General features: G+C 43.3%; 1 protein-coding gene across 1 annotated transcript in view; it reads right to left on the minus strand.

The window, feature by feature from the left end:
• Window positions 1-466: 466 nt before the first annotated feature.
• The window catches only part of EDC3 (enhancer of mRNA decapping 3), a 46,058-nt gene continuing 30,161 nt past the window's right edge, over window positions 467-16,363 (minus strand). Inside the window, exons 4-6 of the mRNA XM_024210315.3 lie at window positions 6,819-6,972; window positions 4,435-4,652; window positions 467-1,598 (exon numbers count right to left, since the gene is read on the minus strand). Coding sequence (XP_024066083.1) covers window positions 1,264-1,598; window positions 4,435-4,652; window positions 6,819-6,972 — 707 coding nt within the window. The 3' untranslated portion in view covers window positions 467-1,263. The remainder of the gene's footprint in view (window positions 1,599-4,434; window positions 4,653-6,818; window positions 6,973-16,363) is intronic.

Below are 16,363 nucleotides of genomic sequence, written 5' to 3' on the forward strand. Positions count from 1 at the left end.
AAGCACAATAGCATTTGCTGTAGCACTACCAACATCATCTGTGCCCAGGAGGCCATACAGCTAGTAGTGCTACAGTGAGCTGACAAGCAGGCCTGGAGAAAGATTCCTCCACTAAAGAGTTAACATAAGCCTTCCATAACACCCCCTTAACACACTGTGCACGCGCTCCTGTCTCACAGGCTGTCTGCATATTAAGACAAACTGCATTTGACTCATCTTTAGAGTTTGCATAACCAGGAGAGGCAAGTGCCCTATGATTTCCACTGACTCCATTGAGATCCATGTGGAACAGTGCATTAGAACAAAGCACATATGCTTTTTAGGAGGGAAGATCCTCCCCCGACATGGCTGTTGCTCCCAAAGGGAATGGAACATTGCCATGCTTCACAAGACGTATTCAGGTGCAGGGTGTGCTGCGGGGGGGCCACTGAGGCTCTACAATAATATATCCAAACACTACCTGAACACAAGGTATTAAAGAAAAGAGGGTAACATCTGCCTGTTCCCCTCACATCTTCTCCGAATCACTGAGGTTACTCAGCTCACTGGAGAAATAAAAACCCACCTTAGGAAAATGCCTTGCCCAAAGCACTGTCTGGTGGAAGGACACCATGGTAAACACCTCACTCCCCTACAGTTTCCAGACCCGGGCTGCATTCACTCAGCAAGCGGTCAAGGAACAAAAGCTTTACACCCGCTTTCTAAACAGGGAGCCCCATCCACAGGGGCTTGGCAGCTCCAGGAAGAGACTTAACTATAACTGCTCTCATGAACATAAAAGAAAATAAAGAACAAAATCAAAACAGTAAAACTGTAGCAAAGACATTTCTACATTATCATTGAGGGGTTCTGCTCCTGAAAGGGGCCCCCCGCTGGGCCAAATTTCCCCCCCAGAAGTACTAGAAAAACAGAGCATCATCTTGTAAACCTCCAAGCTGTCTGACAGTCAGCTGCATCTGTAAACAAACCCTCTCACCCACTTCAACCATCCTCTGGCTGGTGACCAGACGCTGCCTTTCCCAGTGTTAGATACCAGCTTCTTCCACATTCCTTCATCCAATGGCACAAGAGAGAGAAAGCATCTTGCAGTAACATTTGCTCCCTTAATTTTTATGTTTTTAATACACATATTTCTTCTGGAAGAAACAAACTCCAGAACTTTTAAGGCGTCAAGAGTTTACTTGTCAGGATCCTTTATACAGCTTGCTAGGCAGGACTCTGCCCCATCTCCCCCTCTAGGGCTGATACACTGCAGGGTCTGCTCTATGTTGAATGCAATGGGATGACAAATTTGCAGCCAAAGGGTGAGTGGTAGTTTATTCCCACTTCCTGAAAGACTTTCTGCGGAATGCCGATGTCGCACAGATATACTCGCCCTGCCCTCTCACCCAGCGGCAGGGGCAGGCCCAAGGCCAGTGACCACTTGGCATCAATGCCCTGCTCCATTTCACTCATAGGAGGGTCTATGCTGAGGACAGGGGCTCGGTTCTGGTTGGCCCAGTCCACAGCTGCTTTGTACCAAGGCTGATCTCTCAGGAAAGCATTTTCATGACAATCCAGGCAGTTTATCACCAGGTCAACCGGGGTATCTGGGAGATCTGAAAGAAACATGCATGTTTTAATGTGCATCCAGTACCAGCGTAGGAGAGAACTTCCCCTCCACAGAAACTGCAGCTGCCTACAAAGAACTGTACTCCTAACCTCCCTCCCTGCATCTCCAGGAGAATTCTTCCAACCTCCCTACAGAGCAAGAGGCCTAAAGGAGGCCCATTTTAGCACTCAGAAGCAGCAAAGTAACAACAGACTTTGCCAGCTAGATATAGACTCTCCCACAGCCGTCTGCCAATGGAACTCAAAGGCTTGAGTTGCAGGTTGGCAATTTCTGCTCATCATGCTGAAGTGTGGCACTTTTGGGATGGACGTGGTTGAAATGGATCGGTTTTGAACCCAGGCCTCCGGAGGGACATCACTTCAATGAACCAACTGGCCCCCTGAAGAGACCACCTGCCAGAACAGCTCTGTCAGGTTATGTGGTAGCACCTGCAATGTAACACCAGGTTCTAATGCGGAGTGTCTTGTTGTGTATAGCCTGGCCACTATTCCTCTCCTCCTACCCACTAGGGCCCTACACAATGAGTTTTATGCCTAACATTTGTCAAGCTTTAAACATGCTTTAATCTGGTGGGGAAAGTCCCCTGGATTCTAATTGAATCTACTGCCAGGAAATCTTATAAAACAGCCAACGCTTTTGTAAACCCTACCCAAAAAATATGATTTGCTCAGCTGAGCCACCACAGCTCTGCAGGGATCAGTGTTATGCCATTGTCACTAACGATATCCAAAGAGATCCATTAAAAAAATGTGTGTGTGGGGGGGGGAAGTTTACCAGCCAGAGAAGAAGAAAACTGGAAAGGGGATGGGCATTTTGGAGAATGTGCCATTGGTTAGGCAGCTGGTGTGCTGCAACTGCTGCTTGTCATGCTGATCAGTACTGTCTCGTCATTTTCTTGTATTCCCCCCACATCATCTGTCTATTGTATTCACCTGTTGTCTCATCTTAAAAAAAATAATTGCACAATTAATCGCACTGTTAAACAATAATAGAATATCATTTATTTAAATATTTTTGGATGTTTTCTACATTTTCAAATATATTGATTTCAATTTCAACACAGATTATAATGTGTACAGTGCTCACTTTCTATTTATTTTTTAATACAAATATTTGCACTCTAAAAAACAAAATATATAGTATATTTCAATTCACCTAATACAAGTACTGTAGTGCAATCTCTTTATCATGAAAGTAGAACTTACAAATGTCAAATTATATACAAAAAATAACTGCATTCAAAAATAAAACAATGTAAAACTTTAGAGCCTACAAGTCCACTCAGTCCTACTTCAGCCAATCGCTCAGACAAACAAGTCTGGTTAAATTTGCAGGCGATAATTTTGCCCGCTTCTTGTTTACAATGTCACCTGAAAGTGAGAACAGGCGTTTGCACGGCACTGTTGTAACCAGTGTCGCAAGTTATTTACATGCCAGATGCATATGTCCCTTCATGCTTCAACCACCATTCCAGAGGACATGCATCCATGCTGATGATGGGTTCGGCTCGATAACAATCAAAAGCAGAGTGGACCGATGCACGTTCATTTTCATCATCTGAGTCAGATGCCACCGAGAAGGGTTGTTTTTTTTTTTTTTTTGGTGTGTCGAGTGCTGTAGCTATTTTTAGAAATCTCACATTGGTACCTCCTTTGCGTTTTGTCAAATCTGCAGTGACAGTGTTCGTAAATCAAACAACATGTGCTGGGTCATCATCCGAGACTGCTATAACATGAAATATATGGCAGAATGCAGGTAAAACAGAGCAGGGACATACAATTCTCCCCCAAGGAGTTCAGTCACAAATGTAATTAACGCATTTTTTTTTTAAAATGATCATCATCAGCATGGAAGCATGTCCTCCAGAAAGGTGGCTGAAGCATGAAGGGGCATACGAATGTCTAGCATACCTGGCATGTAAATACCTTGCAACGCCGACTACAAAAGTGCCATGCAAACACCTGTTCTCACTTTCAGGTGACATTGTAAATAAGAAGCAGGCAGCAGTATCTCCCTTGTTAACAAACTTGTTAGTCTTAGCGATTGACTGAACAAGAAGTAGGACTGAGAGGATTTGTAGGCTCTAAAGTTTTACATTGTTTGTTTTTGAGTGCAGTTATGTAACAACAACAAAATCTACATTTGTAAGTTACACTTTCATGATACAGATTGCACTACAGTACTTGTATGAGGTGAATTGAAAAATACTATCATTTTTACAGTGCAAATATTTGTAATAAAAAATAATATAAAGTGAGCAGTGTACACTTTGTATTCTGTGTTGTAATTGAAATTAATATAGTTAATGTAGAAAAACATTCAAAAATATTTAATAAATTTCAATTGGTATTCTATTATTTAACAGTGTGATTAATCGCGATTAATTTTTTTGAATTAATCGCGTGAGTTAAGTGTGATTAATCGACAGCCCTACAAATAATCCATAGGTATGTAAAAGGAGGGAATGCCACTGGTGACCACTAAGTGGTGCCACTGGACTAAGAATACATGACAGTGTTAGAATAAACACGCTCAATTAGACAGACAAGTTCCCTTCCAAGAAAAATGGGTTACTTTCCTGTACAGTAACCATTGTTCTTCGAGATGTGTTGTGCACATATACTTTCCATTGAGACTCGAGTGCATTGGGTGCACACAAACCTACAGCGGAACATTTCTGTGCACAATCACTCGAAGGAAAACTGTTGATGCTACGACAGTGCAGGCCTTCAGTGCTGCACTCATAAGTAGGACCTGTTTCAGCACGAGCTTCTTCAAGTTGCTCAGTGTCCCAACTTTCACCAAAGCCTTACATTGCTTACCTTTGACACTGGACACCTGCTGGCCTTGGGTTTTGCTGAAGAGGTTCAACTCATTAGTGATGGATTCCAGCATCTTGACAAAGTTGGGTAGGAAGAGAATGACATGAACGTCATGGTTGGAAAGATGCCGTCCACAACTGATTCCCTGGGCCCCCTTCACATGGGGGCCACACAGCAGAGCCACTGTGGGTCGCTGGTGAACATTTTTAGGATTCAACCTGAAACACGGAGATGGGGAAACCATTAAAACCCAAGTGTCTATTCTATTGTCTTTCCATGGGAGAGTGATGACAATAGAATCTAGAGCGTGGAGGTCCCAGAAATCTCCCTAAGTTGTTTAACGATCTGAAGATGAGGAACCCAGAGTTCTCCTGCTCTAGAAAGACACATATATATGCTGTGACAGCATCTCATTCTGTCCAGCGCACACGCACTGGGAAATTACTGATGACCTACCTGTTCCACTTCAGTGTTTCCTCAGAAGGTAAAACAGACAGCAAAACTCTGGAACCTTGCAGCAATATTCTATTCATCTCATCAGTACCCTGTCCACAAGGGCTCTGTTTCAAAACAAGGGGGCACTTCCACTGGATGCTTAGAAGGTGTTGCAGTTCAAGCAGGTTTGAGTTCCATGGTTTCACCTTTTCCTTTGTTTGGCTTTCTTTTTATGGGGTTTTGCTGTGAGACCATTGTTCTATAGTAGCATACAGTGCAACACAGTGAGAATAAAAGAGCCATTTTGCCCCTCTTCAATGGGCTTGTTTTGAACCCAAGAAAGGAATGAATGGCTAAGAGCTTTTTAAAGCATAGTAATGCCACCATGAACTTAGGGTTCACCTCAGACCGATCAGATACATTAAAAGGTAGAAAACAATTCATACTACCATATTTTTAAAGCACTCCTATTACCTCCCTGCACCACCAGTTTCAGGTGCAATAACAGATTAAGTGGATGTGTCTACTTTCTATCCACCAAGGCAGGCTCATGAATGTTCTCAGGGCATAAGCAAGCATCACTTGTTAGGGAAAGCGCTGCTGCTGTGTAGACAATGTTTTGTGAGACATTGGACTGAGGTGCAGCACTATCTATACAACAGAAGCGGGAGTTAAGGCTCTCTCTCCAGTGGGATGAAAATACCTTAAAACATTAGGGTCACGTAAATCAGGCTTAAAAGTATATTGCAATTATGTGTCTACTTGACTGGTTAGTGACTGCACACTGAAGGCAGGTATTTGCTCACACAAGGGGTGTGCGCGCACACACATGCAGACAGGACCAACTGCATATCTGACCTCTTGTCAAATTAGGCCCCAGGAAAAGATTAAGACTCCCAAACTGGATTCAAGTTTAAAAAAAAACCTAAGTGATATTGTAACTAGATGGTGCATTCCTCTTAGTTCTTGAGTTTTGTTTTTATTGGCATCTGCCTTTAAAAATATGACATTTAAAATAAATACCAAAAGAAGGGTTTCGTTATTCATGCAAAGGATCAGCTAATCCGAAATTATAAGTGTTTTCATCTTTCTTGAGTTACGTCTTCCCTGAGTTAGCTTCTCTGAAAAAGTTTCCACCAGGAATTGAGTTATTCTTTATTCCCTCCTCTGTTGATTTTGTATTTGACCAAGGGACATTACTCATTCTGGGATATAGAAACCCAGGCGAAGCCATGAGTAAATCAATACATCCAGAGTACTGGAATAAGGATGGTCTCTCCAAGAGGGTTTCCTGGTGCTCTATATACATACAATGTAGGGGGAGGGACAATAAGGAAGTGAGACTATAGGCAAAGCTCTCCCCTCGGTTGACATTTAGGTCATCTGGATTACTGTCTCATTTTCATGGTCATTTGAGGACTGACGCATGAATACAGTGTGGGTTTGCATAACAGGCTAGAATAGTGCTGCTGTGTCCAGACAAGGAGGGAGAGCATCTAGACAAAGCCACATCTGGCCATCTGGATTAGCATGGCCCTGTATGTACGATGTAGTAGTTACTGTGATAGATCGACAATACCCTGCAATATCCTGAATGAACTTTCTGAATTAAATGAAACTTTATAAAATTAAATTTAACATTATTGGGGTCCATTATATTCAACATGCAACTGTCTATGTTTTATTGTGGAACTGTATGAGCTTGTCTACACTGGCACTTTACAGCGCTGCAACTTTCTCACTCGGGTGTGAAAAAACATTGGCTGGGAGCCAGGTGCCCTTGCTGGACAGGTGTAGTGTCCTGAACTGTGACAGTTACAAAGATTTTCACTGGAGACTACTTTATACAACTTCATTTGGCCACATCTTTGATGAACAAGCTGGTTTCCGTAAACTCCATTCACAAGGCAAATGGGGAGATTCACAGCAGGGATTTTTTGGTTGTTTACCTGTTGGGTCCTCCGAGCAGACTCAATGCCATCTGGCTGGCGCACACCCCAGTCATCTCCAGTCTGCGCTCCAGAGTCAGCCCATGTTTCTCAGCTACTGAAAGCACCTTTTTGTGCAGTTCATAAGAGACGCTTGGGACGACTAGCCCAGAGTCTGCAATTCAAAGAGAAGGGGAAGGAAGGACAGAATAACCAGACACATCCAGAGGGTTAAGATCTGTTCTGAACTAAAGGCTGGTCTACATTGGGGTAGGGGGGTGGGGAGGAGGGATCGATCTAAGATACGCAACTTTAACTACAAGAATAGCGTAGCTGAAGTCGACGTATCTTAGATCGATTTACCTCGGGTCCTCATGGCGCGGGATCGACGGCCACGGCTCCCCCGTCGACTCCACTTCCGCCCCTCGCTCTGGTGGAGTTCTGGAGTCGACGGGGAGCACGTTCGGGGATTGATTTATCCATTTAGACGAGACGCGATAAATCGATCCCCGATAGATCGATTACTGCCCGCCGATCCAGCGGGTAGTGAAGACGTACCCTACATGACAGACCACTCCTAAATGAATATAACAAAGAGGCTACTTGTCTCTAAAGGAGGTCCCCTTATCTCTGAAGGGTGGATCAGCAGCTGTGCTCCCAGCAGGCTCCAGCTCCCTTCAAGAGGCAGCCATTTGAATCTCAACTAGCTAGCTGTTGCACTTATTCGGCACACTGTCACAGGAACTATTTCTTCAAGGGGTGTGAGAATGGCTGCTGCACTACAGCCTGCATTCTCCTCTAGGCTCCTAAGAAACAAATTTGGAGGACAAACCACAATTACTTATTGGGAAAGGGGCCGCCTGGCTCAAGTTATTACTGCAAGCATGCCCAGAACTTGAAAAAAAAGGTTTCTTTGGAAGTAACTTAATCCTGGAAGCTCAACAGCAAAAGTGACCTTGTCTTAGTAGACCCCTGTCCTCGCCAACTAGCAGCCTCCGCTCAAGAACAGGACAGCAAGGGGAGCGTGGCAATTCTGGATTGAGGAGTCTTTGGGAAGGACGTTTCCCCAAACTCCTGCTTACTCCATGTCTTACCCAGTGCTATCTGATTACCGCTACCACAAGCACTAGCATTTCCCTCCTTAATGAGAGAGTGATTACATTGTTTCTAAACCCAGACTCTCCAGGATAAACTGCCCCAGAGCCTGGAGACTGCCCTGGGATCCCAGGATGGAATCTCCCCCTCAGCGAGTGGAATACATGGATAAACTGAAAAAGCTAGACGGATTTGTGAGGGCAAACTGTATAAAAGCCAGCCAGTTTCCTACTTCACAAGTCTCAAAACAAAAAAATTTTCTTCCTCCATCAACCTAACTTCTTATTCATATAGCTGGCGAGGGCACCATGTTACTCACACCACCTATAATCCCCTAAATCTTAGCAGCTTCACATCACCACCAGAAGAAATGAAAGGGTGTCCCCCACAATCCCACTATACTGTGTCACCCTGTCTCAGACTTTACGCAACCTCCAAAAAACCCCAAATGTCTTCTCTGGCTGAACTGATCTCAACTCAGCAGGCGGTGCTGGCTTCCTGGCCAGGAATCCATACCTCTAAACTCAGAAATTTAGCAACTAAAGCCCTGTAACTATATAGGGTGGGATTCTCAAGAGTTTTTGCAATGGTATTTGGGGACCTACCTCTTGCCAGCCCCTTTGAATAATCCAGCCATAGACTTTATCAGGCAGCAAACAGCTCAAAGGCTTCTGATTGGTGACTGTGATAGTTTTACCATGGCACATCTCAATCTAAGAACCAGCCCTATGCAGAGTGTGGCTGAGAAATTAAAATGGTTCAATTGCATTCTGCAGTTATTTTAGTTCTGTTTATTAACAGCTCTCATCTTCTGCAAGCCCATGAGAGCCATCCTTCAAGTACTTATACAGCATCGTGACAGCCCACAGAGCAGCTGGGCTTAGAATAATATGGCAGACATCCATCCAAAGGGCAGCCCATGGATAACTCCTTTAGAGGGAGAAGATCTTGTAGCCTGCAAACTCCACTCTTATACTTTAAATTACTTGGGTTCTCTACTAGGGGCTTCCATGACACACTGAACACAAGAAACCACCTCCTAACTCATTACAAGGGATGTGCACATGGCTGTTACAGACTTTAGTGGCACTGGAAGCCAGGGAACAGAAGCTGTGACCTAGAAGCACCCCAAGGAGAGGAAAGTATTATACCTTCACTTGACAATAATGACCAGCCAAATTAAAGGATCCTGAAGCTCCAAAGGATGAGACCACCAACCTCTACACATTTTGCTCAATCCAGCCTCATTATCTGTTCAAGTTCATTATCCCTAACACAAGTAACGTAAAACAAATATCTTTGAGCTAATGGAGGATAGCTGTCAAGGTCACCTCAGCTGTACCCTGTCGGGGAAATCTGTAGAGCCCTGCAAATCTGCAGATATCCGTGGATGAGGATATATGGGAACCATTTTTGCAGATCAGATGCGGATTTACAAATTTTGCATCCATGCAGGGCTCTAGAAATCTGGTCACAGAACACCAAGTCCCAACAAGAACTATATCATTCCAGAATCTGCTCTGGTTCTCCACACAGCAAAATCCCAGAGGGACAGAACTTCTGCCAGGATCACATGGGCACAAGAATAATGAAGAGGTCACTATATATTTCTCAGTGTTTCTCAGACACTTGTGTGTTGTTTGGCAACACCATTCTCTAACACACCAGGACTTGCCCCAACTCTGGAGTGGAAAAAAAGACTGGATCAGCAGGACTGAAGTGCTGAAAATAACATATCCTGCTGCGATGGATGGCAGAGTAGAGATGTTTTCTCACTTCTACAGTGAGATCCCAAGAAGTCAACAGGTAAAACAAGCTGGATTTTAAGTATCTGGAGCTATGACTACCCAATTCTCTACAACCCTCCAACTCTAAGCAAGAATGAACTTGCACTAATGGGGCACCTTTCATGCAATGAACCCCTAGAATTGTACAGACTTTACTAATTTTGGAAAACCCACTTCCCTGCCACAGAAAGGCAAACCCCTCTGAGTTGGAACACAGCAGCTGTAAACCGGCACACGACAGCAATACATAACCGCTTAGGACAGGAAGTTTAGAATACTGTATCCAATTCAAAATGCAGGGGGAAAATCAGGTAGAAAGAATGTGCTTGCAAAATATCATTGGATCTTTGACCACACAGGTCAAGCCCTTTAATATCTCAACGAAAAGTTCTCAAATAATGCAGCACCTTCTAGCGCTGTGCTAGAATAATGGCACAGTAAAAACTCTAGGGATATATGATACTCGTCCCTCAATATTCCACCCTGCAGTACCTGGATTTCCCTACATACCAGCACAGCTCAATTCTGCTTAGCTTGTGATATTTGATAATCACAGCTTGAGGGGGAATGACTGCAGGCAGGCAAGCAAGTTCTTGGCTCACTTCTGTTTGGCTAATTCAGATACACTGCTCTGAACTGAATAAGCAGTGCCTAGAGGCATTCAGGAACAATCAGCAGCCTCCAAATGAGTGAAGGCTTTGGGATTTATTGTTGAACATTCTGTCTGTTGTCACTTTGTGGGACTGGCAGGTGAGAGGCACAGGAAGCATGTGGGAGATACATTACAGATAAAAAAATGTACATCACTCACAAGAAGATGAAGCTCTCTTTTACAGCTTAGGCATGGCATGAAGTGCCAGGCAGAGGGCCTAACTGAAGTGCCAAAAAAATCTGGTACTTTCATTAACGTTGCCCTACTTCTGCAATAGTCACAAACCTCAATCCTGATTCATTTTCACACATGTATCAGTCACAGACGCAGTCTACGTATGAACCCAGGAACAGCGTCAATTCAGCTAATGGTGTAGCTGCACTGGTGCCAACTCCCAAGCACCAACAAGGGCAAGCCAGAGTTTGCACCAAGAGAGCTAGCTCAGGTTCCCCTTAGCTCAATCAATGTAAACCCCCTGCTTGCCCTTGTCTACCCTTATGGTGTTGCAGATCACAAAGACTGGTGGAGTGGTAAATAATGACGATAGGGCAATCATACAGAGTCATCTGGATTGCTGAGTGGGCTGGGCTGATGCAAATAAAATGGTTTTAATATAGCCACAACTGCAAGGACCAAGGAATGCAGGCCACACCTACAGAATGGGGAACTGTCTCCTAGCAGTGACTCTGAAAAGGATTTAGGAGTCACAATGGCCAAGCAACTCAACATGAACTCCCAGTGCGATGCTATGGCAAAACTGACAAATACAATTTGTGGATATACAAACAGGGAAGTAGGGAAGCACTGGTGAGACCAGGACTGGAATATTGTGTGCAGTTCTGATGTCCAAATTATAAACAGGATGTTGAAAAGTTGAAAAACAGGGTGCAAAGAGAGCCACAAAAAACTATTTGAGGGCTGAAGAAGATGCCTTACAGTGAGAGACTTAAGCTAAACAGATCGAGCTCAAAATGAAGCTCAAGAGGTGACTCGATCACAGTGTATAAGTACCTTCATAAAGGGAGAAAACACCAGCTACTAAAAGGCTCTAATCTAGTGGAGAAGCAAAACAGGAACCAATGGCATGATGTTAAAGCCAAATTCAAATTAGAAACAAGGCACAATTTTTTAACAGTGCAGGTGATCATTTGTATTCCTGTAGCACCTAGGAGCCCTAGTCATGGACCACTGGAACAAACGATCGGAAGTGGTGGATTTTCCATCTCTCAAGATCTTCAAGCCCAGATGCCTTTCAGGAAGTTATGCTTTAGTCAAACAAATTATTGGGCTCAATGCTGGAGTAACTTAGTGAAATTCAATGGCCTGTGTTGTCAGGCTAGATCTAATGGTCCTTTCCGGCCTTAACATCTAGGAATGTGTTGAAACAAACTAGACACATTACTGCTACAGAGACGTGGAACAGTTCTGAACACTTGACCTTGCATGTTAACAGCTAATTAAAAGACTTTTCTGTAATCAAGCTTTTATTACATGCAGCACATATGCCAGCATGTGTATTATCAGAAGTAATTTAAAACAGTTGATAGCAGCAACTTCAAAAAGCTGAACGTTCAGAGTCCTAAGCCACTAACGATCCTAAACCTGTCAAACTAGTCACGCACCTGTCAGTGTTCACACACCCTCTCTCCCTCCAGAGTCACGCAAGGTTCAGCCATAGCTCATTCCCATTCATCTCTTTGCTCATTCATCAGATCTTGTTTCTCTAGCCTGAGGTAGGATTGAGTGACCCAGGTTCAGGGTCTCTCCAAACTTGTTATTTCACATACACTCCCCTCTTTGACCTGGGGCTTGTGACTCCCAAATTGCTTTTAAACAATGCAGATCTTCTTAAACTGGAGGCCAGGGTCCTGGGATTCCCTGTTTACACATTACACAGCATTCTCATTAACCAGAGGGCTGGGACTCCGGGTCCGCACTTCACACCAACCTTGTTTGGCATATTACCAGGGCCGACGGGGGGGGGTGTTGGAGCCGGTACAAATTACCGGGGCCTGGTGGTCCGGAAGGGGCCCGGGGCCTGACTATGTTGCATATGTTTTTGTCTTTCTCGGTAGAAAGAATTGAAAAAAGAGAAAATGATGAAGTGAATAAAAATAGCTCTAATAATGAAAGTGGTTCTAGTAATATAGCAACTTGTTATTCGAGCACTATACTATCTTCGGAACCACAATACACTTCTGCAGATAAAACTGATGTTACCATCACCGAGGCTTGTTCCGCATCTTGCCTGACAAAAATAATATTGCCAACTTCTGAAATTGCACTAAATAACAACGAGAAGCTATTAAATTTTGATACTGGCCTTCTAGAATCAAATTTCACAGTCAATGAAATAGAAGATGCCATTCGACGAGGGTCAGAACCATATCCTAAAATTTTACCACCTGATAAAGATGGCAACCAATTTCCTGTTTATGTATTGAATTTTCGCTTAAAGAATAATGAAGTAGTTCCTCGAGATTGGTTGGTGTGGAGTAAAACTAAACAAGCCTTGTTCTGTTTTCCCTGTCGTTTATTCTGTAAACATCCAGAAGCTCATCGTTCAATTTTCACAACTGAAATTGGCTGGAGACCTTCTAAAGGTTATAAAAAACTTTACAACAGAATACCTGAACACGAAAATAGTAATAATCACCAAGCCTGTTATGTAGAGTGGCGAAATTTACAAAATAATCTTAATAAGAATACTACAATTAATTGTTTATTATTACAAAAAATACAAAGTGAAACACAAGTATGGAAAGACTTATTACGACGATTTCTGGATGTAGTTTTATTTCTTGCAGAACGTGGATTGGCTTTTAGGGGAAGTAGCCACTTAATTGGAGAGTCAAGAAATGGCAATTTCTTAGGAATGTTAGAAATCATAAGCCATTACGACCCTTTACTAGCAGAGCATTTTAAAAGAGTAAAACAGTCGCAATTTGAGAAAAGAAGATTGCCAGTCCATTATTTGTCAGCCGAAATCCAAAATGAATTTATTTCATGCTGTGCCGAATATGTATTTAGCTGCATTTTAAAGGACAGAGAAATTGCAAAGTATTTTCCCATCATTGTAGATGCGAAACCAGACTCGGCACATATGGAGCAAACTACATTCATTTTGCGTTATGATCTTGTAAACAAACAAACGAATATGAAGTTTTAGAAAGATTTATAGAATTTGTAAACTGTAATAAAAAAACAGGGGAAGCCATCGCAGATTTAATTCTACAGATGCTTCAAAAACGCAATATTCCAGTAAGTGAGTGTCATGGACAGGGCAACGACAATGGCTCTAATATGAGTGGATCGTACAAGGGTGCTCAAGCTCGAATTTTACAAATCAATCCGCTAGCTATTTTTTCTCCTTGTGCCTGTCACAGTTTGAATCTATGTGGTGTTCATGCGGCAGAATGTTGTCCTGAGGTAATACAATTTTTTGGAGTCATACAAAAGCTCTATAATATATTTAGTGGCAGTCCTCAGAGGTGGGAAATTTTGAAAGAAAACATTGGTAGTTCGCTCCACTCCATGTCAAACACACGCTGGTCTGCTAGAGTTGAGAGCGTTAAAGCCTTTGCAAAAAATCTTCCTGCGATTAAGAAGGCAATTGAGTCAGTGTTGGAATTAATACAAATCCCGTGTAAAGATTTTTAGCCGGTCCGCCCTTGCTGGGGGCCCGAAATAATTTTTTCACCGATGCCCGAACTCGCTCTCGGCGGCCCTGCATATTACAACCAAAGGTTTTTCCTTTACAGAAGAGGTGGTAAATCAGCAGCACCCTCTCCGGATGCTGAAAGTTACAGTGTGTGCCTGCTCCATCAGTCTGATAGCTCGGGCAACCATGAACACTTAGGGTACATCTACACTGCAATACATGACCTATGACACAGCTGCAGCTGGCCCAGGTCAGCTGACTCAGGCTAGTGGGGCTTGGGCTCACAGGGTTAAAAATCGCAGTGAAGACATTAAGGCTTGGGCTGGAACGCGGGCTCTGAGATCCTCCAAGGGGGAAGGTTCTCAGAGCCTGGGCTCCAGCCCGGCATCTACACTGCAATTTTTATCTCTCCAGCCTGAGCTCCATGAGCCTGAGTCAACTGAAGTGGGCTCTGAGCCTCAGTGATGTGGGGTTTTTATTGCTGTGTAGACATACCCTTAATGGGTTAATGCAAGGGACATTACTTGGAGTTGACAGAAAGGTACGGTAAGATTACACAGTATCATAGCATGCAAACAGCAAGACCTGAGCCAGTATCACACTTTGTCCTAATTGCTCTTTCACAGGAGCATGCAAGCACCAAGAAAATTTCCCTTCTTAGCACTCACGCAAGGTCCAACCAGTCAGGCTGGTTTATCTAAAACAAGCTGACGAGGTAAACAAACTCCAAGGAAAGCAATCAAGGAGGTAGCGTGTAAACCCGCAAACAATAACACTACTGCAACCAGAACTGAACTCCAGCCAAGCTTAATTATGTTTGGGTTGGAAGGTGGATCTTTACTGTTCAGTAATGAAGGTAATAAAATAGGTCAGCTTAGGCCTTAATATTAATATATATTTTACAGCTGCCCATGAAAAAAGGCAGATATAATTAACTATTCCATGACACGCACAGCAGCACTAAATCCTCATTAACCCAAGGAATGTAGAAATAATTTCTAAAGTACACTCCATACTTGGCACAGACCTATGAACAAGTTACCCATTCAAATCAATTACTATACCACACAGCATACGCAGAGGATACACAGGGCTGCAAAAAACCTGACATCCACTACCAAAAGGACTAAGCTCACTAATCAGAAGTACATACAAGAAATGATGGTGGCTTTAAAAAGCAAGGTCCAGGAGCAATGTCCAGATGAGAAGAAGTCCTACTACCCATCCCCCACTACTCAACCGCTGAGAAGGGTGATGGGATTGCTACCAGAGTGCTGTTCCTGGGCGCTACCTAGTAGAGGTCTGACATATGAAGTTTCACACACACCCTCTAGAGTATAGCTCTTGGAAAGCAAAAGAGGAGTGGTCTCTTCCCCACCCCCAAAATCCACAGCCTTTTGGCTGCAGTAAGGGGCACACAGGGAAATTCTCTGTCCCTTTCTAGAGCCTCCTGACAACTGCAATGGAGAGAGCGTTTTGTCTTGTTCTATTCCTTCTCCAGAGTTTCTATTTTTAGTTCCTCTGCCACCATGAATAGCTCCAGTTTCCACCTCTGCTGCTGCTCAGCTTTCCTAGGCAGGAGCAGCTTTACGAAATCTGCATAATTCTTGTCAGTTTCATGTAGGACACAAGGATTGTGAGTAGCAAACGTGAAACTGACCAGCGTCTGTATTTCATTCTGATGCTGGTAAAGCTATGAACATGGACAAAGGCTCTTAAGACATCTGTCTGTAGACTCAGGAAGACAGTACTACATTGGTTTACACTTGATTCAGAACCTTAAGGGCTAAAGAAAACCTTAATTCTTCTACAAATTAAAGCTTAAATTCTGCAGAAAAATTAACAGCAAAACTCTTTTTAACTACATCAGAAGCAGGACGCCTGACAAACAAATCAGTGGGACCACTAGACAATTGAGGTGCTAAAGGAGCACTCGGGAAGACAAAGCCATTGTGGAGAAGCTAAAGGAAATCTTTGCATCCATCTCAGATGGATGTGAGGGAGATTCCCACACCTGAGCCATTCTTTTTAGGTGACAAATCTGAGGAACTTTGCCAGACTGAGGTGTTGATAGAAGAGGTTTTGGAGCAAATTGATAAATTAAACACTAATAAGTCACCAGGACCAGATGGTATTCACCCACGAGTTCTTAAGGAACTCAGATATTAAATTGCAGAGCTAACTGTGGTATATAACCTATAATTCAAATCAGCCTCTTTATCAGGTGACTGGAAAATAGCTAATGTGATGCTGTTGCAAAAAAAGCAAATGCGATTTTGGGTTGCATTAACAGAGGTGATAGTACCACTCTATTCAGCACTGGTTAGGCCTCAGCTGGAGTACTGTGTCCAATTTTTGGCCACCGCTGTAT

The sequence above is a fragment of the Terrapene carolina genome, unplaced genomic scaffold, assembly GCF_002925995.2.
Source record: "Terrapene carolina triunguis isolate 2854851 unplaced genomic scaffold, T_m_triunguis-2.0 Scaffold67, whole genome shotgun sequence".
NCBI lineage: Eukaryota > Metazoa > Chordata > Testudines > Emydidae > Terrapene > Terrapene triunguis.